Below are 23511 nucleotides of genomic sequence, written 5' to 3' on the forward strand. Positions count from 1 at the left end.
TGATATTTGATGAATTGTTAACATATTGTTACGCCGGGGAGAGGTGTTTCTCATAGAACTCATTGTAACACACAACTGATGAACACAAACTTTATTAATACAGAGATTTTATGGAACGACCGTTCCCTATGAGGGCTCTTGAGATTCTCTTTTTTTAAATTGTTGCCGGTTCCTCTAGCAACCGGCAGACACCGGTTCTCGCTTCCGCTCGTTCAAAGAGGCAGCTTTACATCGTTGCGGAACAGCCTTCACGTTGCCGCAACGATGCAACTTCAATCCGTTGCAACAATATAATAACAAATAACGATAATTTTGTATCAATACGCAATTTTGTTTTCGTGCATACTCTTGTATTATATCTACTGTAAAAACGAAATGGAGAAAGTAATTGATACATTAAATAAAAAGTTACTTCTTACTGCGAATAAATACAAAGATTTCTCTAACAAATACAAATCCCTATCTACAGACGAGGAGCGTATAATATTTACTCTTAAAATTATGTCAGAATATGATATAATTCCTACAGTGTGTGGTGATGTAAAGAATGTAAAGGAATCAGAGAAATTAAGAGAACAGGGTAACAAGGTATTTGTTTCTATACCGTTGACAAGCGATTCTTGCCTAGAAGCTTTAAAACTATATACTAAAAGTATAGCGTACGCTCCTTATCCATCTGAACAGCTTGCTTTAGCATATGCCAACAGATCTGCAGTTTTACTGATAGTACATAAATATGAGGAGTGCATTCAGGATATAGATAGAGCATTTGCTTTAACGTATCCAGATAATTTAAAAGCTAAGCTTTATATAAGAAAAGTTAAGTGTTTAAAGGCTTTACAGCATCCTAACACAGAAAACAATATTAAAGAAGCACAACAATGGTTGGAGAAAATGTCTTTAAATGATATTAATTGTAAGAAATTAAATGACAAACTTGTTTCTATAAAAAAGATGCCAAAATTATGTAATTCAAAGATAGAAAGTGACAAGAAACATGAGAGTAAATCTCCTTTTCCTGAAATAAAGACTCGCAATATAGAAATTCCTTGTGCTTCTGATGCATTAACTCTGAAGTACAATGAACAATATGGTAGGCATGTTGTAGCTAATCGCAAAATAAATCCTGGCGAAGTGATTGCCATAGAAAAACCATACTCATTAATCTTAAATCCCAATAATATTCAGACACATTGTTCAAATTGCTTAGAGGTATCTTGGGCTAATATACCCTGTAACTACTGTACTTATTCTATGTATTGTTCAGAAGAATGTAAGGCTTCAGAGTGGAAAAAATACCATGACTTTGAATGCTCCGTATTTCCTTCTATATGGAAGATGAGTTTTAACAAACTAGATTTATTCAGCGTAAGATTTACCATACAGAATGTGAGAGAAAGCATAAATATACAAGAATTAAAAGATGAAATAAAAGAAATCGATAGCTGCGATGGTAATTAACTTCATTATACAGTAAAGATTTGTTTAATGCTGTTTCATTATAACGAATTCTTTGTGCTTTGTACAAAATACATACATTTAACTAACAAACACATAGTCATAATCATGCATTATGTAAAAAGTACTTTTATGTAACCAACACAGTGCATGATTATTGATAATCCACTTTTTCCTGAAACCAATTTGTTGAGATATGTACTAATTTGTAATAATATTACAGATACTCTTATAGATACAGTAATGAGCAGAGCTTTTAATGAACCAGTTCATTTTTACTATTAAATTTGCATGATATTTTTCAACATTAATATTATACAATAATGTTGTTATGGTCTGTGCGAGTAAATAATACGAGCCAACATGGTGTAAACAATGCCTACAAAAAATAACAGTGAAAAATTAAAAATGTAAAAAGAAACATTTCTTTGGATATAAAATTACATTAGAAGTATTTAGAGCACTTAAAAACAGATGAATGCCATATTTATAATATATAAGAGCTTTTTAAAATTAAGCAACATGTAGTAAGATTAAAATAATTATGTTTTATACGAGGAAATAATTATTTTAATTTTCTGCTCTTTCAGATCCACGTACGAAAGGTTTCTCTAAGAATGGAATCTTTGAGAGCAGTAAATATAGAAGTTTATTAAGTCTTGTGACCAATACTGAGAAACGTTCAGTACAGGATTTGTTTAGGAGATCTCTGGATGCTTGTTTTATTTTGTACTTTCTGGCAACTTGTACTAATATGTTTGGTGGTCCATTGAGAAAAGATTTATCTGCGTTAATAGAAAACCCTGACGTTACGTTCATTGGTAGCCTTATATTAAGACACCAGCAGATAATTCCTAGTAATATTCACAGTGTATGTAATCGCGAAAGAAATCATTCTACAAAAATTTTCATTTTAATTCTTTTATTTTGTTTTAATTGAACTCCATCTTCCTTTTATCAATAGATTGTTTCAAATACTTGACATTTATTAGGTGTACAAATAATTATGTTGTTGTGTTCGGCAATAATAGTGTAAAGTTTTAGTATGAATAGTTTTCAGAAATGCGTGGATTGGACTTAGCTGAGCGTGGTGTTGCGGCTATGCCATTTTTCAGTTTAATTAATCACAGTTGTGAACCAAATATACTAAGACACTCGAGGTCTAAGCATGTAATTATGTTTGCCGTGTATCCTATTGAGAAAGGTGAACAGGTATGCAAATGAATATTTAAATCACTTGTTGGAGGTATGTTACCTCCATGCTGCTGACAAAAATTATGCTCTTTTTAGATATATGATAATTATTCTTACCACTTTGCAATTGCTCCAAAAGCTACAAGACAAAAAGAACTTCTGAAGCAGTATTACTTTAACTGTGATTGTATTCCGTGTCGCGAAGATTGGCCTTTATTTTACGATGTAAAACTGTTTAGTGTGAGTTATATGACAAAGATGTATACTAAACAATTTCGGCATGCAACTATTTATTGTTACTATACCTATTTACAGGATTTGCTCAAGAAAAAAGAAGATGTGGTTAAAATTACTCATGCGCTAAGGAAATTAAAAAAATATGTCGATATTGCTACTGAAGGAAACATTTCGAATAAGCGTTATATGATAAATGATTTATTAAAAATGATCGAAGTTTTATACTATTCGGTGCCAATGCCCTGCCAGGAAATGTGTAGTGTGGTAGAAACTTTAAAACACGTCTATGATTTGAGTGGAAACTCATTTGAAGTTCCTAAACTTTAAAAGTATTTTGTATAATTCAGTATTGTCCTTTTTATGAAAAATAAATGTATAGTTTTTGATTGCTTTATTCTTTTGTAATATTGTTTTCATTTTTTAAACGAATTTCGAAACGACTACATATTACATATACATATATAAATACTTGTACACTTTATATACTATGTCTATGTGCTTTAAGTACGGATTTATGAGGATCCAAAGATCGATGAATAAAATAATTTTAATAGAAATGATAGAAAATGATATAAACGCGATACCTCTGCATCTTTGATTCTAACTTCTAGTTGTTAAAAGACTATAAATTATCAGCATTTAAAATGATGCTTTTAGTATTTGTTAATCTTTAGAATTAAAATTATGTAATTTGAGGTAGAGAAATAAGTAGAATACGCATGAAAACCTCTCGTATAAATTATAAAGTTTTAAATACTGCTGAATCCTAACTGCTGACACTGTGTACCTTTGTGATTGTCTTTATCTTACACATAACCAACTGATTATTGATAACAATATTGTCAATCTGATAGATGTGTATATGTTGCTAGCACTACTATGCTGATTGTTACCACTTTCAATCATATTTATGTAATTAATTCTCCATTCGACTCCGTTATGAACTGGACTATGCTTCTTAAAATATTCGACTGTTGCATCTGATACAGTCCCACCTGAAACAAAACGTTACCGATATTCTTATTAAATATTTATAGAACAAAATTTTGTAACTTACAGTCATATAATATTACTAAATTAAAAGAATATAAATTACCAATAATTAAAATACTTTTAATGCTGTAATAAAAATTGTTATATTTGCCCTTAGAATCACTATAGACTTTATGTTTTCTAATTGTATTGGAAAATAGTGAATGTCTAAAAAATTATATAAAACACCTTCTTAACAAAGTATTACTGTGGCTATTGTACATACTCCTACGCATAAAATATTTTGTGCTCTGAGCGAAAGATACAGTCAATGGATAGTAAATAAGCAAAAAAAAATTAATGTAATTTATCGGCGATAATCATCGTAAATTAAAAAAGTACAGTTTCGTTAAATATGTATATATTAATTTTTTTTTTAATTTCATCACAACAGCATAAAATTATAGGTGGTCAAAATTAAGCGGACACTAAATATTTACAAAAAATATAATTTTTAATACTCGATATCCTAACCTCTTGTATTACCGCGTTTAAACGTTGAGACACACTTTCTACAAGTTTTGGGTACACGCCATATTTGAAATTACAGAATTCATAAATATATGTTAGCAATTTATGTTAAATTTTTATTGAAGTAATAACACGAATATATATTTTAATTGAAAGAGATCACGCATTTTAGTGTAACCCTCAAAATGACGAGTTTCAATAAAATATGTGTAATCAATGCTCATAAATTTAGTATTAATTTTGATCAACGTCTAAATGCCGCTTAAGCGAATAAATACGTATAAATATTTATAGGTACGTATTTGTTATAATTTGATGTGCTAAATAAATGCTTTCGACATTTAAAAAGATATTTCGCGCTAAAAATTTGATATGTATTGTTCTTTCACGAGAAGAAGGCACAGTGTGTTTACATCCCCACTCTTGATGCAGTCCGCTGATTGGCTGTCACCGATCTTCATCACCGTTTTTGACCAATACCTGTAAGTTAGCGGACTGCAACAGGACTGGGATGTAAACATGCTTTGTCTTCTTCTCGTGGAAGAATGGTACATTATCATATCGAAACTGAGGATTTTCGAAAATTAGTATTACGTCCATTGAATTTTGTTCACGATTGTAAGTACACAAAGTCATTTAACAAGTAGGTAAATATACCCAAAGCCTGTGTCTTGAGATCCTTCAACATGGCATATCCATCGCCGCCGCTCTGCATGAAATCAGACATGAGTACATTGTAAGTTCCATTCTTTTTAAGTTCACTGTACGCTGGAATGAGGCAAGATGCGCATTGCACTTGCACAGAAACCACCCTCGAATTCTTTGGTTTAGACAAATTATAGGTTACCTGTATGGATGAGCATACTCTATTAATAAACATTATAGATGAAATAAAAAAAAGTAATTATATTGCAAGGAGATTCAGTGCACTTTGAGGATCAAAGTAATTTTATAACTATTGAGTACCTGAAGGCCAGAAAACTGTAAGAATGCGCCAAACAGGTTTGAAGTTGTGTTCATCTCCAAATTTTGAACGCTCCATTCTAGAAGAGATAGCAACTGTTCTCCAGTCATCTGTACCTTCATGATGATATTGTTGAAAGGTAACACGCTAAGAATATCCCCCATGGTAACTTTGTCATCGTTTGCCCTGGAGATAGAAGTTCTGATACTGCCTGAATTTTGTAAAGCTATGGCAGCATCTGTCCAGCTGTCCTTGCTTGCATACTCTCCGGCATTATATTCGATCATAGCATCTGTGATGAGATTACCCAAGTTGCATTCCATGCGTCTGCATACTTTGCTATCCCCTTCAAGGAGAACACGTGTTTTTCCAACTACTGTTAAGCTCACGTTGTCGATGGCCCCTCTTAACTGATTCAATTCCTCCAAAATGTCTGGTGCCTGTTCGATGTTAAAATAATCGTCAACGATGAACGTCATTTAGGTCGGTAATTCTTAACGGGGGATGATGAATTTGTGTAAAATAACGAATAAATATTTTTAAAAATTTGGGGGTACACGATTGTTCGATTGGTGTTCTTTGTTTTAAATTTGAAAAATAAGGAAAAATGAAGAATCGTGCATTTAAAAATCCCTCATCCACATTTATCGATAATGCATCTCGTAGGTTGATTGTCGTTTCTTCGATAACCGAAGATGTTCGACCACCCCTGGGAAAAATTTTAATAGAAGATTCTAGAGGCCAAAATAAGACGAAAATCAAGAATGTTAATTTGTCGATCGAGGCTTCGTTAAAAAGTTATTAACGTTTAAAGTTCCGCCTGTAGATAGGCAACCTGCATACAGCTGCGTCCAGACGATAGTGGTTCTCACTTAGCATGAGAAACTCTACTTACTGACGTGTCGACTGCTTTACAGTTTTCTGAGTGAGAACCACTATCACGCGCACGCAGCTGTTCGCAGATTGCCGTCCTACAGGCGGAACTTTAAACGTTAATAACTTTTTAACGAAGTATCGATAAACAAATTGGTATTCTTAATTTTCGCCTTATTTTGACCTCTAAAATCTCCCATTAAAATTTTTCCCAAGGGTGGCCGAACACTCTGTATAAATGTCCTATTAATTTAAGCGTTAGTTTCAAGCATTACATAAATTAGGTATGCGTATTCTTTTTTTAGTAGTGTAGAGTCGCTGATTTATTTGAATAGACAGGTAGCCCTCTTACAACACGGCATTCTATAACACGATTCATGAATTGCGAGAACCTTCCTACAACACGGCATCTTATAACACGGTTTCGCTTTAACACGATAAGAAAATTGCAAAGCCTTTGTACAACACTGTACTTCTACAGTACTGGATAACATGATTTTTGCTTAACATATTTAAAAACTAAATTACCTTGAAATAATGATGCGAAGGAATAATGAACTATAGTGGCTTTACATGAAAAAATATAAACAAATTATAATTTATTAAATTAATGTTGCGTTAAATTAAAATAATATTTTTTGTTTTGTGTTATACATACATTTATATTTTTCATAAAAATTAAGTTGCTTATGTAGAACTAAAAAAAAAAATATTTGTTTTTAATAAATTTTCGGAACGTAACTCCCCTTTTTGTACTGGCTCTGGGTCTCATATAATACGGTTTCACACAACCTATCTACCGTGTTATAGGAGGGTTATATACCTGTACATATTTCTACCAACCAACGAGAGCATAAATACTACATTTTTGTAAAAATCTGAATTTTTAGGTTTAATGACAATCTTAATAGCCTCTACAATTTCATCCTTGTTCAAAAAATTTGTAACCTTTAAGAAGACGTAGGATCTTTTCAGTAAAAAATGGGGACACTTTAAAAGTCTAAAACTTGCCTACGAAACCGAGCAAGAAATAAAAACGACAGCTCACCTGTTCGATACTGCTATCAACGAGTACTGGGTTGCCACTGATATGGGTCACTTCACCCTCCGAGTTGAATGTCACCGTGAAATTCCCCAAATATTTGGTGTACGCGTACGCTTGGACAACGTGTACCTCCCTTCCGCTTTTTTGCACCACTTTCGTGGGGTAGAGACCCTCCGGCACCTCAAGATCCGGCTGCTTGCCATTGTAGAGGAACGTGTTCGTGTGCCCACCGATCACGAGATCGATGTCCTCCACTTCTCTAGCGATCTTTTTGTCTACCTCGAAGCCAGAGTGTCCCAGAGCGATCAGAATGTTTACACCCTGTTCCTTAAGGACTTTAGCCTCCCTGCGAATGGACTCCACCTCGTCCAGGAAAATTACGTCTTCCGTACGTGAGATTATTTTACTTTCTGGTGTTAAGTAACCAATCACGCCAATTTTCCGTCCATTTACGGTCAGGACTGTGCTGTTCAGCAGCTTCGTGGCAGCTAGATTCGGTTGTTTACTTAGGTCCAGGTTCGATGTCACTATAGGGAATGTGGCATTCTCGATGAAGGGTATCAGGCCGTCCACGCCGTCGTCGAACTCATGATTGCCTAAACTCTGCAGCAAAGAAGGAACAAATGAATGAAAGTTGGAGGTACACTCTAGGACAAAATTATAATACAAGCGTGCTACGAGGGTCGTTCAATAAGTCCTTAGAAAATCCAAGACCTGATGCTCGTAGCATCGAAAATGGTTTGTTTTTAATAAGCATCATGACTCACTAGACAGCTTTCAAAGTCTCAGTTATATCCACCACATGGTTTCATTTTCAAGAAACTTCCTCTTGCATCAAGACAATTGATGGGTGCACACCTGGGCAGTTTCGATGGCCAAAATTATGGAATTAAAGTTCGAATTATTATAACATCCACAGTATTCACCGGATTTGCTCCCCCCCCCCCCCCCCAGTGACTCTTTTTATTTCCAAACTTAAAAAAATGACTCGGCGGACAATGGTTCACGTCGAACGAGGAGGTCACCGTCCATTTTGAGGACTTTTCGAAATCTTACTATTTAGGTAGCTTAAGAAAGTTGAGCCAAAAGGAGATTATGTTGAAAAATAAAAAAAAAATCTACCTAAAATAATTTGTTTTATTGACTTATTGAACAACCCTTGTATCTTTAATTTCTCATGTTGAGACCCCTAAGAAAAATTATAATGGTAGATTCTAGAGGCCAAAATAGGACGAAAATCAAGAATACCAATTTGTTGATGGAGGCTTCGTTAAAAAGTTATTAACGTTTAAAGTTCCGCACGTACTGAATTTTTTTTCTCGAATAATGCGCAGGATTTCGGGGGTATGTTTATTCACCAAAAATGATTGTAATTGATCCCCGCAACCGAAAATAATGTTTCCAGAACGATTTGAAATTTTTTTTTTCGTATTCTTGATTTTCGTCTTATTTTGGCCTCTAGAATCTACCATTATAATTTTTCCCAAGTGTGGTCGAACACCCTATATATTCATATCGTTACATTAATTTCCACATAAATTGCTAACAGATAATATTTATGAGTTCTGTAACTTGTTAGTACTACGTATTTTCGATTATTCTTTGATTTAGGGGAGCTTGCTTCGTCTTAGATCTGTCGGTAAGCCTATTGTTAATATCTATTGTTAATAGTTAGTAAAGTTTGTTCGTGGTCTCTATTCGACTTACGTTGTATTTAATCTCTTTCTTAGCACACAAATACCAAGCCAAGTATTTGATGAGATAAATGCGTTTCTCTCGAAATGTTACTTTCTTAACTGGCGTAGATAAAATCTCAAAAACTATACGTTCGAAAGCGAAATTTTTACACGTTGTTTCACATACTAATAGCTCTTGCCCTTACCAAAATTATATTTTTATAATGAGTATATCATATACTTTCATTAAAAGGTTACGGAAAAATGACAAAATTTTGCAATTTTTAATTTAAGCTTTCGTCATTTTGCCAATTTTCAACATAAATTAATTATTTTGCTACGGGCGATAACAGGAAACCTACCGAATAAAAGTCTTTGATTTTTTTTTGATTTAGTCAACCTTGAGAGCTGCAATCACCTACGCCAGTGTGCAATAAAAACATGAAAAGTCAATAGAAATTATTGAAAAATTTAGTTTGTACTCTCAAAGGATAGTTAAGTAAATTGCGAAAATAAATTATAGCGTTAGATGTAATCATTAGTTAAAAAAAATTAATAAAGATGGTTAAATTTTGCAACGTACACATGAGACTGCCCCCTTAAGAAACGTTTTCTTGATCTTATGGTATCCTTCGAAACAGACTTTTTCATCCATCAAAAATAATAAACTTTAAAACAATAAATTCTGAATGGTCTACGTGTCTATTCCAAAGGTTAATTTTGTTTACAATTCGTTCGTAAAGACTGTTCGGGGACTTGAAATCTTTCAACGAGCATCGAACCAATCCAGTTTTACAGGATTTTGCAGAATATAATTAATTAAAAGGATATATCACCGAGACTTTCTATTTCGTTGAAATTTGCCACGAATAAATAATCACAAACATGTTATAGAGCTATTAAAAACTTTAGCTTTCATTGAAATTGCAACATCTGGAAGGAACGTGAAACTTTATGGTTTGATTTAATTGTCTTGCCTAAATTATTCCCTCAATTACGTTGCAGAATAATTCGCAAGGACAATAGGTCATTTTCTTATGGTCTTACATGGCCCCCCATCCCAATTACATAGTTGAATAAATTTCGATTAGTACCGCAGGCAATCCAGACCCAACCATTATTCTCAATGACTTGCAATATTCTATAATAAGTTCTGTTTTTAAAGAAGGCGTTTTTGTTTCTATAACCCGGATGTTTAAAAATGAAAAAATCGATCGATGAAGAGTCGTAAGTAGAGCTACAACCTAGGAAGATGGGATTCTACAAGCAGAAATGAGTCGAAAACAATGAATAAATTTTGTCGAAGAAGCTTTCATTTTCAAAAAAATCGGTCTTTAATATATTTTGGCTATAATGCACCTAAAATTCGATTTAATACGCTTCTTCGTAGTTGCTCATCACGTTTTTATGCAAGGTTTGTAAGAGTAATTATAATTATAATCAGAAATTCTGTTTCTTTTTATAATTTGGGTTCTTGTCTCGAGCAATTTTCGAGATCAATTTACTCGAAATCGAAGGCTCGTAGGAAAAAATTTTAGTGTACGTTTTCAATTTGATTTTACGCGTAGAATCACTCATTTCGTGATTGCAGTTAGAACTTATAGAATTTCGGTAGCGTGAATGATGCTAATTAAAATGAAATTTTGAAAAGTTTAGCTTGTCAACGCACTGTAGCATCCGGAGCCAACAAGTTGAGGAACTTGGCAACCACTTTCCATTTGTACACATTGTACCATATGGAGCCTTGATAAGTGTCTCCAGCGATCATGAAGAGACATGGAATAGGCGATTGCCTCGCCTGTCGAACAAGGGTTGTTATTCTGGCGAATCCTCCGTAACATTTTTTAGCTTCTGCGTCTTGTTTGGAACAGATACTGGACAGTTGTGACGTCTGCTCGAACCTACGGACATTGAGAATTCTTTTACAATAATCGAAATATGTGTAGTAATCTCTCGATATAATGTCACCAGTCACCCTCGATATAACAACACAAGCGGTTCCGACTAAAAAAAGGTCAGAAAATTCTGAATGGTTGATCAGTTTTATATTTCGCAAGCAGTTTTTCAGGAAGTCTCCTCGAAAACTAAGTCAACGTTCTTTTCGAGAATTTTCGTCTTATTTTTTCAACGTTTTCAACCTTATATGTATTGTTAGTTAATTGCAAAAACAAGCTTAGCAATCAGACGGTTTTAGTGATTCGTGAGAAAAAATTACGTAGATCTTAATATTGTTGCGCCGGGGCGAGGCGTTTCTTATTGAACTCATATTAACACACGAAATATAACGTAACACATAACTAGAAACTTTATTAATACACAAATAGAACGATCGTCCACTTCGAGGACTCTCGCGATACTCTGTTTCGAATCATTGCCGGTTCCTCTAGCAACCGGAAGACACGAGACCTTGCTTCCGCTCGTTCGAAGAGACAGCTTCACATCGTTGCGGAACAGCCTTCACGTTGCCGCAAGGATGCATCTTCAATGCGTCGCAACAATATTATAAAATGAAAAGTAAGCTGACAGTCAATAACTATTAATTATTAATTGTATATCTTTTTAAATATGAAAATATAGATGTTTAAAGATTATACAGGGTGTCCGGCCACCCCTGGGAAAAATGTTGATGGGGGATTCTAGAGGCCAAAATAAGACGAAAATCAAAAATACCAATTTGTTTATGGAGGCTTCGTTAAAAAGTTATTAAGAATTAAATTCAAAAATTTCAAATCGTTCTAAAAAAATTATTTTTGATTGCAGGGATCAATTATAATCATTTTTGGTCAATAGACATACCCTCGAATTCCCAACCATTTTCGAGAAAAAAAATTCCTTACCGAAAATATAATTTCAGGCCAGAAATGCTTCCCGTAAATTTCATGCGAACTTTTAAAACACCATAACTTCAGAATGGATCGGACAATTTTAATGTTCAAAAAGCCCAACGCCGCGTATTTTAGTGTAGAATATGTAGCAATTATAAAAATATTCGAAAAGTTGTTCCTTGATCCCGTAATGTTAGAAATACCCCATAAAAATGGTCCAATTTTCAAACAGCCATAACTCCTACAATAGTGAATATATTTCAATGAAACTTTTTCCTGAAGTAGAGCCCATAGGTACATACAAAAAAGTATTAAACAACTTTTCTGTAGGACGTCAAACGAAATTACTAAAAATCAAAAACCAATTTTTAAGAAAAATCCACAAGGGTAGGTGTCTAAATTTTTCGGCGAAATTGAAAAGTTTCAAATCGTTCTGGAAAAATTATTTTCGGTTGCGGGGGTCAATTATAATCATTTTTGGTGAATAGACATACTCCCGAAATCCTACCCACTTTCGAGAAAAAAATTCAGTACTGGCGGAACTTTAAACGTTAATAACTTCTTAACGAAGCCACCATCAACAAATTGGTATTCTTGATTTTCGTCTTATTTTGACCTCTAAAATCCCCCATTAAAATTTTTCCCAGGTATGATCGAACACCCTGTATAGAATCAATGATGGCATTCCCAATTACAAGTAATTTTATTACTTCCAATTAAAGTTTACTCATACTTCAAACTGATTATACTGGGAATGAATAATAATCTTAAATTTTATTCCATAGTTTTTGCACATACGAAGTATAAGAAAATGATGCTAGAAATGTAGGAAAATTGTAAAATTAAATTTATAAATAAAATATAGTGGCTTTATTTTTTCTTTCAACAATTATTTATTGTTGGAAAATAAAATTTTACATTTCAATAAAGTTACGTTATTTTCAGGGGCACTTGTAACGCTAGAATGAATTTTTTTCCTCAAAGTTATCGGTTATACATATATTCAGAGATAAAAAGTAATTTTCATTTCAATAACAACGAACATGGAGCCGGCTAATTAGTTTTGTCACAGTAATTATAATCTCGAAACGGTTATTATCAGGGGTCGTTTATAAATTATGTTACTAAATTCGCCTGATTTTGAATCCCATCCCGTTTATCACGTTCGAAAATAACTCTTCGAAAAAGTCACGTTAAAAATTCCAACTCCGTTCCAGGAAACAAAATATGAATATGAACATAGTAATTATAAAATTTCCGTTCCTCGGATAAAACGAACAAAATCAATTTTTTAAACGTTTAATATGTTTATTTGTGTCAGTAACTTAAATCCTATAAAACTTTTCCAATAATTTGAGCATAATTGATACAAGTTACGATGCTGTTAATTTTAGCAACTGACGATTTTTAAATTTCGATTTCTGATTTAGTGGCTCAGATGCTACTTTTTAATTAACGAAAAAATAATTCGTAAATCTTTTATGTTTCAACTCTACGTGGGCGTCTTTTTAACTCTTAATTGACATTATATATTTATAAATTATAACTATTTTAGTATGCAGCATTTGAATACTCCAAAATGTAGTATCAAGAAATAAAATCTTTATTTTGTGCAACTGGTTACGCAAAATAATGAAACACAATATTAATTATAAATAAAATAAGTGTAGTTGTTAAGGTGACAAAATTACCCACTATTCCAATTAGGGATTAAAAAATATACATGGTGTTACAGATAACTGGAAAAAACTGTTTGTAAAATGATTAGAGATATACAAAAGATATACATTTTGGATATAATTTTATCCATTTTTATACATTAGTGGATTTATAAAATGCAATCTTCCTGAAAGATGTCCTCTAAATATTGTTTACTTTTTTAAAAATAATTTTTCATAGCAAAGTACAAATTGGTTCGTGGATTAAAATGGATTTGACATGCAAAGTTATGAAATCTAAAAAAATATACTCATTTTACATTACATTTTATAAATTTATTTGAGCATGCATCTGTATGCTAAACAATTAATGCGTTTAAATAAGTAAAATATTAATAAATAAATTACGAACAAATTTCAAATAGTACAAACGAAGGTTTAAAATTATACTTTTATGAATTTTGTTCCTTCCAAATAAACCTTTATTGTATGCTGGAACACTGAAAATATTTTTGATTGATAAATCACTCCAGTGACACGTTCTGGAATAATTTTGTACAGCGTAGAAGCAATAAAGCAGTAAATTGGTTTCTAATACCAGTGTTCATTAATCACGAGATAAGCGATACATTAAATATCCACAGGAAAGCCATAACGCGCTAATCGAATTGCAAAATACGTGAAGACTACAAAAAAAAGAAAGAAATATCAAGCAGATAGGTAAAGTTGCCAGTTGATGAAATCAGGAAGTTCATTCGAATATGCAAAAATATTTCTTGATACGAGAATAAATGATCGCGATTGATACGAAATAATTTTAACTGCTACCTTGCGTGTTAATTACCATCAGGCGGACTGCAATTAGTACTTGACGTGCGGCAGAAACTGTTCGACTGATTCAATATTGAACTTAATACGCGTTAGAATTCTGTCCCAACAATACAGCAGCCATATTCTTTTACACAACAGAGAGATAAACGATATACTTTTTATAATTTCAGTTATTTCGTCGTAAGTAAAAGGAATGACGAAGAAGGGGATAAAATAGAAAATTAAGCATTTATAAAAGCTTACTATAAATGCTCGGAATAATTTAAAAAATTTGTAAATTCATGCATTTGCGTTTGGAAACCCATATATTGTGTAGTTTAATTACGTATCTGTAAATTAGAATTTCAAAACAGTTGTTAGATCGCCAATTATACCTGATAATTGATCAATTTTAAGCGTTGTAAGCAATTAATTTTTGCGATTATAGAATTTATGTCAGTTATAATTGATAATTGATTGAACATTGTTATTTGCAAATAGCAATTGGTGATCAAATTGTCACTTGTCAATTGTCAATTACAATTATATTTTGTCTAACACTGGTATACACGCGAGTTATTTTTTAATTAAATGTAATAATTTGGAGTTGAAAATTGTCGTAGCTAGAGTTAAACTTATAAAAAATTACTGTCTTATTCTTTCTTTGTCTTTGTTTTGTTTCTAAAGAAAAAACAATTACCTTGAGTGCATATCGTTCGTGTGAACAATTCTGAGAGTGAGTCCATCGTCTTGGCTTGGAATAGGATTTCCAAGGACTTCATCGGAGACTATCACGAGCGTGCACCAAACTGTGATCCAAATTCCCAGCATTTTCTGTTCGTCGCGTAAATCTACAGGTTCGATCACACTTCCGCGTAATGCAAGCCGTTTCGTTATCTCGTCTTTTTAAATAGTTTTAAAAGATAACCACGTAACACGCTGCCTTGGTATTTTGTAGCTATCAGCAAAGAAAGAAATGGAATCGTTTGTCAATTACTGTCGACTTTGTTCAATTTATTGCATTACATTTCGATTTTATTATCACATTTTCATTTCAATTACGATGGCTAAAGTCGCAAGAAATGTATAAAAAGTGGGTCGCGAAAAAATAATAACATTCTTATGTTAAATTTCGCTTTGAAGGGCAGTCTTATTTTTAGAACAGAAATGTTCATTTTATCGCAAGAAAAGTGTTCTAATTTTCCAGTTTTTAATTATCTAAACTTTGTCTTCCAAATTTCTTAACTGCTTAGAGTTCCTAATGTTCTGAATTTCCCAGTTTTATAAATATTCCGAGATTTTCAAGTCACCGTTTTCCAAACTCGATATTTCCAATTTTCTGCATCGTTAATTTTATTTGAATTTTTTTTCTTAAGAATATATTATTGCTTCTTTCCTAGCTAAAGCAAAATCCATCAGATACTTTTTAACTTTTTTGACTTTTTGTGGGAAGAAAAGTGTCATGAAATATTGTAAAACGCTAAATCTGTAATGTCTGAAGCTACAACTTCTACGTCGAAAATCACGAGTTTCGTGTTTCAGGCGCATAGCGATTGCTAGTAAATAATAGAAACAGGTGGCAAATAAATAAAATAACGATGATATGCAACGTGAAAATTACAAAATGGAATTCGCTAGAAAAAGGAAAGAATGATTTATAATTTCGACATCAAAGCGAAACGCGAAGAAGCAATCGAAAGACCGTCATCCATGACATCGGGTAACAGAATTTCTTGCGAAACGTTATGGACGCTGCCAGAGCGAGCCTCTCCAACGATCTTCAATGTTATTCTAGCCAATAATAACCAGTAAGGTTTTCGTATTGATATAATAAAAATAAATAAAATTCAATCATGTTCAAGTAGCGACAAAAATTATCCTCGATGAAACCGAATGAAGTTTTTGCTATCGATGGTAACCTTGGCATTGGCAACGTTGCCAATAGAAATTCCTTAATGTTTTACAAAGTAAAAGTGCAACGGTTGTTTATAATCGCAAGCCAGCTGGAATTTTGCAGATAACAAGTTTCTTGCGTGAGAATCAATTAAATATCTCTACTAGTGTTTAAGAAATATTCTTGAGAACGTGGATCACTTTTGACAATTAACGAAGCCTCGTTGTGTTGAAGGATTTGTTCATCCTAAGAAAAGACGAATTCGCGCACATGTTATAATTTTTAAATTACGTCGATTTCCTCTCTAATGTCAAAGGAATTTTGAGGAAATCACTTACATTCAGGTTACAATTATCTTTCCTAGCTGTGACTTTAATGGTTACAAGGAATTTTTTTCCTGTCGTTTTGAAACTATTCGAATTTTCGTATCGTTTCAACTAGAGAAGATCGAATAATCTGCTTTGGGCCAGTGTGTTTCCTTTATTGTGGATGTTTATTTAATCTTTGATTCTCTTGAAAATGCGCCAAAAAATTGAAGAAGGTGTTCACCACGAGGGAATAAATATTGTGATAAGCAAAAGTTTTTTGTCAAGGTTATCGACATTGTTTAAAACAGGATCATGTATTGTTATTACTGTGTTGTCGTAACGGATGTCAAGACAAATACCACGAAGTATAATAACATGATGTGAGCTCGAATAGCGAAAATACTGAATGTTGTCATTGTATTTGTTTTGACGTCAAATATAATATCGCAGCTATAAAAGTATATAGTCACGCTTAAAGAATATAATCTTGAGAAAATGTTTTGCATAGTGTAATATTTACTGTAAGATTAGTTTAATGCGTTTCTTTCTATCACTATATAGACAGTTTTTGTTCATTGTGTAAATGTACAAAAATATGTTATTCCGTTTTAAAAAATGTTAATGGTTTCTTAGAGTGCGATAAAGTATAATTCCGAAAAAGAAACGTTATCAGATTAAATGTTTTTCCATTTATTTTTTTTCGTATTTTCAAAGTGAAAAGTAAATATTGTGGATAATCAGGTTAAGAAGGATTATATGAATTCAAATTTGATTGATCAAGGCTGACGTTCGACTTACGGTATAAAAATTTTAACGCAACCTTGTTAAAACGCTTACTCGTTGCAAATTAATAATACACGTTTGCTTTAATTGAGACTTGTTGTGTTGCGTGTCGCATTAATCTGCCAACAATTGCGCTCGAGTATGGCACAGTTACGTTCGTTTCACTTAAATAGTGTGGAATAATTGCTACGATTGACAATCATAACACAATATTTCTTCGAGTGAGAAATATCTTTCACAGCATATATTTAATAAATTAACGAGTCTTTGAATTACCAAGTCGAAGGAGAAATAAATTTGTGGAAAATAAAAAAAAACTTTAATTTTAGGTGCAGTAATATTTGCATTCTTAGTAGAATTTTATATACGCGTGTTTTATTATCTTTGCATATGGAAGTGTTTTTATTTGTTATATAAGCGTTTCCTAACTTCGACTTTGGTGTTCGTTAGTAAAAAAAAAAATTTATCGCGACAGTATCTGCTAAATTAAAATTTTAATTTTAATTATTTGCTACTATTATCGAACTCGGTCCTTTTGTAATTTAGTGATTTTTATATACATTAAAATCTGAACGATTTAATAATTTTTTATTCGTACACGGTTAATTAATTTCTAGATTTCGATAACATATTTGTATTGTGTTATTATTTATATGTATAGGTTTCAGTTTTTAAGAAAAATGTAATTATTGGCGTTTTTGTCATTATGAGACCAGTAAGTATAAGATATCATTTGTCAACAAATGTTAATCGAGGAATTTAGATTTTTATCGTTGTTTGCATTTTTAAAATGATTAGAGACAGAACAAAATGTCGTCAACATTCACATTTTGGATGTAATATTATACATTTTTATACATTGGTGGATTTAGAAAATGCAATCTTCCTGAAAGGTGGTCTCTAAATATTGTTTACTTTTTCAAAATAATTTAATTTAAGTAAAACGAGGGATTCAGATTTTTATCGTAGTTCGGAGTTAGAGAAACTATTATGCTGATTTTTGTCGAAATAAAAAATTTATTACAAATTTATTAGTAATTTATAGCATGACTACTTAAAATTTTGTCTTTTAAGTAATAAACAAAATGTTTCTTCAAATACCTGTTAAATTGTCAGATATGGTAGAATTAGGTATGCATTTAAAGATTTGAATTTAATTTAACAACAAATTTAATAATATAACAAGACACTTATCAATTACTGACAAAAGATAATACTTAACCGAATATAGCAGATACAGTACAATATTTACTGGTCAAAAGATGAAATATGTTAAAAAGAAATAGTACATCATAATAAATCAATGCAAGAATAAAACTCGAATCAACGGTTGTAAAAACTGATGGATTGAGAGATATAGTACTCGATTGACGTCACGATTAAGGAACTTAAATGGCAATACAATTCACCAGTCGTTATTTTACTTGTCAAATTATGTAGCTCCACATCTTTACAAAAAAGAAGCATATCGTTTTGTATAAATTCAATTGTAACATTTGTAACATGCAAATTAAACTGTGTTAAATTTGTTTAACTAAATGTTGTACATGGTATATGACTAACATCAGAGTTGAGTTTTTATTTCCGTGTAACAAATATAAATTTTAGATTCATTCGTAAAGTATTATAGTTTTTGTTTGCAGTTACGTTCGCCTTAATGTTGCTTTCAAAAAATTCTAATTTACGAATGAATCGAATATTTTGTATTCGTTACTCGAAAATAAAATTTGCTCAACTGTGATCGACGATAGTTATAATGAAACTTCGAGTAATATTCTACGTCATCTGTTTTCAACCTTTACTCGTATAAAAACGTAGTTCTGCATCAAATGTATAAATATTCATTTTAGCATAAAATACGTAATAATGATTTACAACTCAACGATAAAACACAAGTTAATGACTGATAGAAAATATATTACCTGTCGAAAACTTCTACGTGGAATTCTAAATAGTATTATAAATTATTTCTTTTTAACCTTTACTTGTCAAAATTCGTAGCCCTGAAACAAACCTGCCCAACGTAAATGGTAACCAAAAACTTGTGAGGGCGCCACGTAAACTAAAACAATGATTTACGATAATGAATTAATTCGTAGAAATTTTGTATTATGGTTGCTTTTCAAGACTAAATGAGATAAATAAACTGAACATGATGATTTTAAAACATACATGACACATTAAAAAAATTATCTGTACGATCTGGTACAGAATTACTTTGGAGCAGAAATAAGTTGCATCTCTTATAATGTATTTAGAAATTAAAGATAAGAACGCGAGATAAAGACTGATAAAAGATAAAGAACCTCATCGATGCTGCTACAAACGATTTTCGGTGTGATATAAATTATTTGCACTCAATTTTTTCTTGTCAACAGACGTTCAATTATATTTCCAATTAACTGAGAATAAATCGTCGATTGATTTCTCGATCCAGAAGACGATGTACTCGATCGATGCTTTTATAGAGAATTCTACGTAGCATTCAAAGTTATCTGTCTTCAATCTTTGCTCGTCAAATAATGTAATTCTATGTTGAAGATTGAATTATTCGATTCAATAAAAAGACGTTGCAATAAAAAAAAAGGATAAAGTATCCAATCAATATCTCTGTAAAAGGTCTTTTATAAAGCTAACGAAGGATCATACCGAAGCGTCAGTCACCGATTTTGGTGAAATGTTGCACAATTCCACGGTAAAAATATTCGTATTTTTTTTTATCGATGGAGCTTTCAAATTTTGTTGAAAGCATTAGGTTGATGCGTATGAAATGTTGGATTTTGTGTATTCTCATGTATTGAAACTTTGCATCGAGAGAATGAACACGACAATCGTGAGAAAATATTTCAATGGCTGAACAAACACGAATAAATCGGAAATACGGAGTCTAGTCCTTAGCTAAACTAGCAGAGATCTATTCTATTGAACGATAACGCGAGACCTCATACATTGCAAATAACAGTTTTGCAATTTAATGATTCAAACTACGAGATTCTATAGAATTTACAATATTCATCAGACTTGGCGTAGATTACTATTTCTTTAAACTTCGAGGCATTTTCTTAAAGCGGAACAATGTTCTGAACGCAGAACAAAATCAAAAGGACTTTCAAGGACTTCGATAAGTTTAAAAATTCAAATTTAAGAAGGAAATAGTATTTTTTAGGAGTGAGTTCAAGTTCTCGCAGAAATAGTACTTAGAGACTAGAACTGTCTTAATTAAACATTTACAAAATTATTTTGTTTACTACAAATTTGTTTCCTTAAATGGTTTTAATTTTTCGTAAAATCCGACATTCATAATGCAGTAAAATATTGAAAAAACAAATGGTTCCAGATTATAAAATTCTAAGAAAAATCACAGAATTTAACAAATTTGTTTATTACTTGATATTTCAAACGCGTTTTTCTCAAAACCGAAATGAGATTTTCACGATTTAATAAAAGCCAATGTAAATCTGGAAGTGTCGAAATCATAACAACGAGGGTACTGTCTCGAAATTATTATATATTTTCCTATGGAAAAATTCATGTAAACAATATTGCAAAGCGCCAAACTGATATCTTAAACAGTTTGTCTTTTATAAAATCCAAAAAATGTTTCTCTACGTTCACGTTAGAATATCCCCTTAACGCGTATACTGCTATATTGGTCACTGGTTACCGATGTTTTAAATAACGACGCGCCCTTGAAACACTTAGAATAAACGTACCTAAATAATTATAATTTTCTAAATAACACTGTCGTTAGGAATACTGTAAAATAACAAGAACGCCATTGAAGTATCGAATATTTTTATCTGTTCAAAAACGTTGCAACATTAGACTTGCAAGTGTTTTCCTTGGACTATAGTAACATTGCACGACTAATGAAATGTCAAAATGAAAATAATATAATTTTCAAATTTTAGTCCGTTATGGATGCTATTATATATATATATAATTACTTTTAAATGTATATAATTCTCTTTGTTTATATTATATGATTGAAATGTAAGATGCTCAATTAAATATTGAGTTAAGACTGGGAGGTCCGTGACAACAAAAAATAATGTTTATGGTAGGTAAAAGGTTAAGAACCACTGCTATAGATAATAATATGTAGAACGATTTCGTTTCAACATCAAATAATATACAGCGGACTGAGAATCATAGTGGTGCAAGTTCAAATTTTGAAAATTTGTCTTAACGATATTTTTCAAATCTTACAGAGAATTAAAATAGAACTTTATTCTTTATCGAAGGATGACAATATATTTCTTTGTTATTAAACGAAGAGAAAAAACTGTTTAGAGTTAGTAGTATAAGTCCATCTTACACCGTTTTCTACTGAATTGGTTACAAGTAAAATGGTTTCGTTATCAAAAAGACAAATCATATACAATCCAATAGAAGCATAGTCTGGATAAGAACATTGCGTTCAGTGAGACGAATATTGAATGCAGTAAGGAGGGTCGGCCAAAACGTTTAGACAAAATAATCTAAAAGAAAAGGATATGCTGCACCCACTAAAATATATCCCACCGATCCAGCATCCCTTCTTCAACACTATTAAGAGCTAAAAAGAAGTACGAGACAATGGTCAACTTTCTGATAACGAAGTGGTAGACTGTATGCACGTAAAACTGAATTTTTCTGATGTGATGGTATATAAAATGTTTAATATTAAGACTATTTTCTGTGTTTTTCAACACTAACAAATTTGATATACATTTATGGAAAAAGAAATTCATAAAAAAAGCTTCGTTTCGTAAAAACATCACTCTTATTTTGATTAACCAAAATGTACAGGAATATAGTGGTGTAAGTTAATCTTAATTGATTAATACTCTTTTGTATTTCAGTTTCACAAACGGTTTCTTAACTTTCGTTTTAATCTTATGAAAAATGTAGAAATATGATTGAGTTTATAATTATTCACAGCACCCTGTCTACCTACTTTTTAATATCTTTCCTGTGACGTAGCTTCTTCAAAAATTTGAACGACAAACGCGGAGCTGTCAAGCGAAATTCGTAAAATTTCCACGTGGCTTGTTAGAATATTTACTTTTGTAACGTCGTTAAATTTATTTGACGCGAGTTGTATTCAGATTTATTTTCCGTGACACGTAAGCTTGGAAATTAATTTGTTTAGATTCTCAGTAAAAATTCATGTCAACCATATCTACATAGGCTGTCAGCGTGTTAATCCAGGTTTCACCCGTTTGCACTATAAATTAACTCCTTTGCAGTTCATATTAGCTCTCTTGTTCAATTGATCTACAAATTTGTTTTTCTAGGTTAATAAAAATAAAATATAATATAAAGTTATTAGCTAAAATAAAAATTGAATTGTAAAATAAAATACTTGTTTAACGTAGACGAGCGACGATTATACATCTGTTTTAGTTATTTTCAAATGGAAAAATAAGGAAAGATATTGACGATTGTACGTAAAAAATCGCTGTATTAACATATTAATTAGACATTTTTGAGTGCTAGCTCGCATGACCGCCCAATAATCACGAATAAAATCAGAAAAAAGGAGAAAATGACTTGCTTCACTTTCGTGTCATCAACGAGGTGAATTTGATCTGTGAAAGGGTAAATATGATCTGCAATGAAAATTAATTCATGGTGATGGATTTGTACACGTTACACGTGTGTTTTAATGTACGTTTGCGACCGGGACCTCTACTCTATAGCACAAAGACTATACCTGCAGCGCGTGAACGTCCGTCAACATCTCAGAACGTCATTGGAAGTGCGACGATCGCGTCGCGGGATGTACGAATCAAAAAGCGTGGTTACATGCGCTCTAAAAATATGTCACTGTCCGTCGAAAAGAGAGGAGTCCCGGGATGTGGTCTCGATGCCAATCAGGTTCGTTAATGCGCAACGATCGCTCGAGCGAACGAACCAAACGAAACGAGCCGATTTTCACGAACGACCAGCGACGACTGAACACGATCTCCGCTCGAAAAGCTCGGCTAGCCACCGCTTGGCCCCGATCTCGCGCTCGATTCGTCGCTCGAATCCGCTTGGCTTTTGCCAAATCGGTCCCACCGCTGTTCAGATTCGAGCTTATCGCGCGACAAACACCAGCTAAATTTTATTTCCACATAAAATCACGAATAAGAACACGGGATGTAATTGAGAAAAATGTATCGAGTCGGAAATTTATTTAAATAAAAATATTTTCTAGACGAGCGTTTCAATTTTTAGTCGATTTCCGATTTCTACTCGCTCCGTTTTCCTCCTATCGTTAGGATTATACAACTTTTTTCGACCCTTCAGAGACGGC

At 32.3% G+C, this 23511-nt stretch overlaps 2 protein-coding genes across 6 annotated transcripts; one reads left to right on the forward strand and one right to left on the reverse strand.

Moving 5' to 3' along the window:
* The first annotated feature begins 41 nt into the window (after positions 1-41).
* Positions 42-3275, forward strand: LOC143346855 (protein-lysine N-methyltransferase SMYD4). Of its 2 annotated transcripts, XM_076775416.1 has the most exons (6): positions 43-384; positions 470-1453; positions 2049-2329; positions 2512-2670; positions 2749-2892; positions 2968-3275. In XM_076775416.1, exons 2-6 carry the CDS (start codon positions 502-504, stop codon positions 3214-3216), a joined length of 1785 nt encoding a protein of 594 aa, XP_076631531.1. In that variant the 5' UTR covers positions 43-384; positions 470-501; the 3' UTR covers positions 3217-3275. The 2 variants fall into 2 exon arrangements, with proteins under 2 accessions (XP_076631523.1, XP_076631531.1); XM_076775408.1 differs by having other exon boundaries at positions 42-1453.
* LOC143346862 (protein 5NUC) lies at positions 2364-23179 on the reverse strand. 4 transcript variants are annotated; one of them, XM_076775441.1, is made up of 8 exons: positions 22927-23179; positions 15133-15201; positions 14944-15101; positions 10620-10851; positions 7278-7877; positions 5359-5796; positions 5050-5239; positions 2364-3884 (listed from the first exon to the last, which is right to left on the reverse strand). In XM_076775441.1, the coding sequence occupies exons 3-8, from the start codon at positions 15072-15074 to the stop codon at positions 3691-3693; spliced, it is 1785 nt and encodes a 594-aa protein (XP_076631556.1). In that variant the 5' UTR covers positions 15075-15101; positions 15133-15201; positions 22927-23179; the 3' UTR covers positions 2364-3690. The 4 variants fall into 4 exon arrangements, with proteins under 4 accessions (XP_076631556.1, XP_076631566.1, XP_076631547.1 ...); XM_076775451.1 differs by lacking the exon at positions 15133-15201 and having other exon boundaries at positions 14944-15094; XM_076775432.1 differs by having other exon boundaries at positions 14944-15201.
* Positions 23180-23511: the final 332 nt, after the last annotated feature.

Source organism: Colletes latitarsis, chromosome 2 (assembly GCF_051014445.1).
Source record: "Colletes latitarsis isolate SP2378_abdomen chromosome 2, iyColLati1, whole genome shotgun sequence".
In the NCBI taxonomy this organism is placed as follows: Eukaryota; Metazoa; Arthropoda; class Insecta; order Hymenoptera; family Colletidae; genus Colletes; species Colletes latitarsis.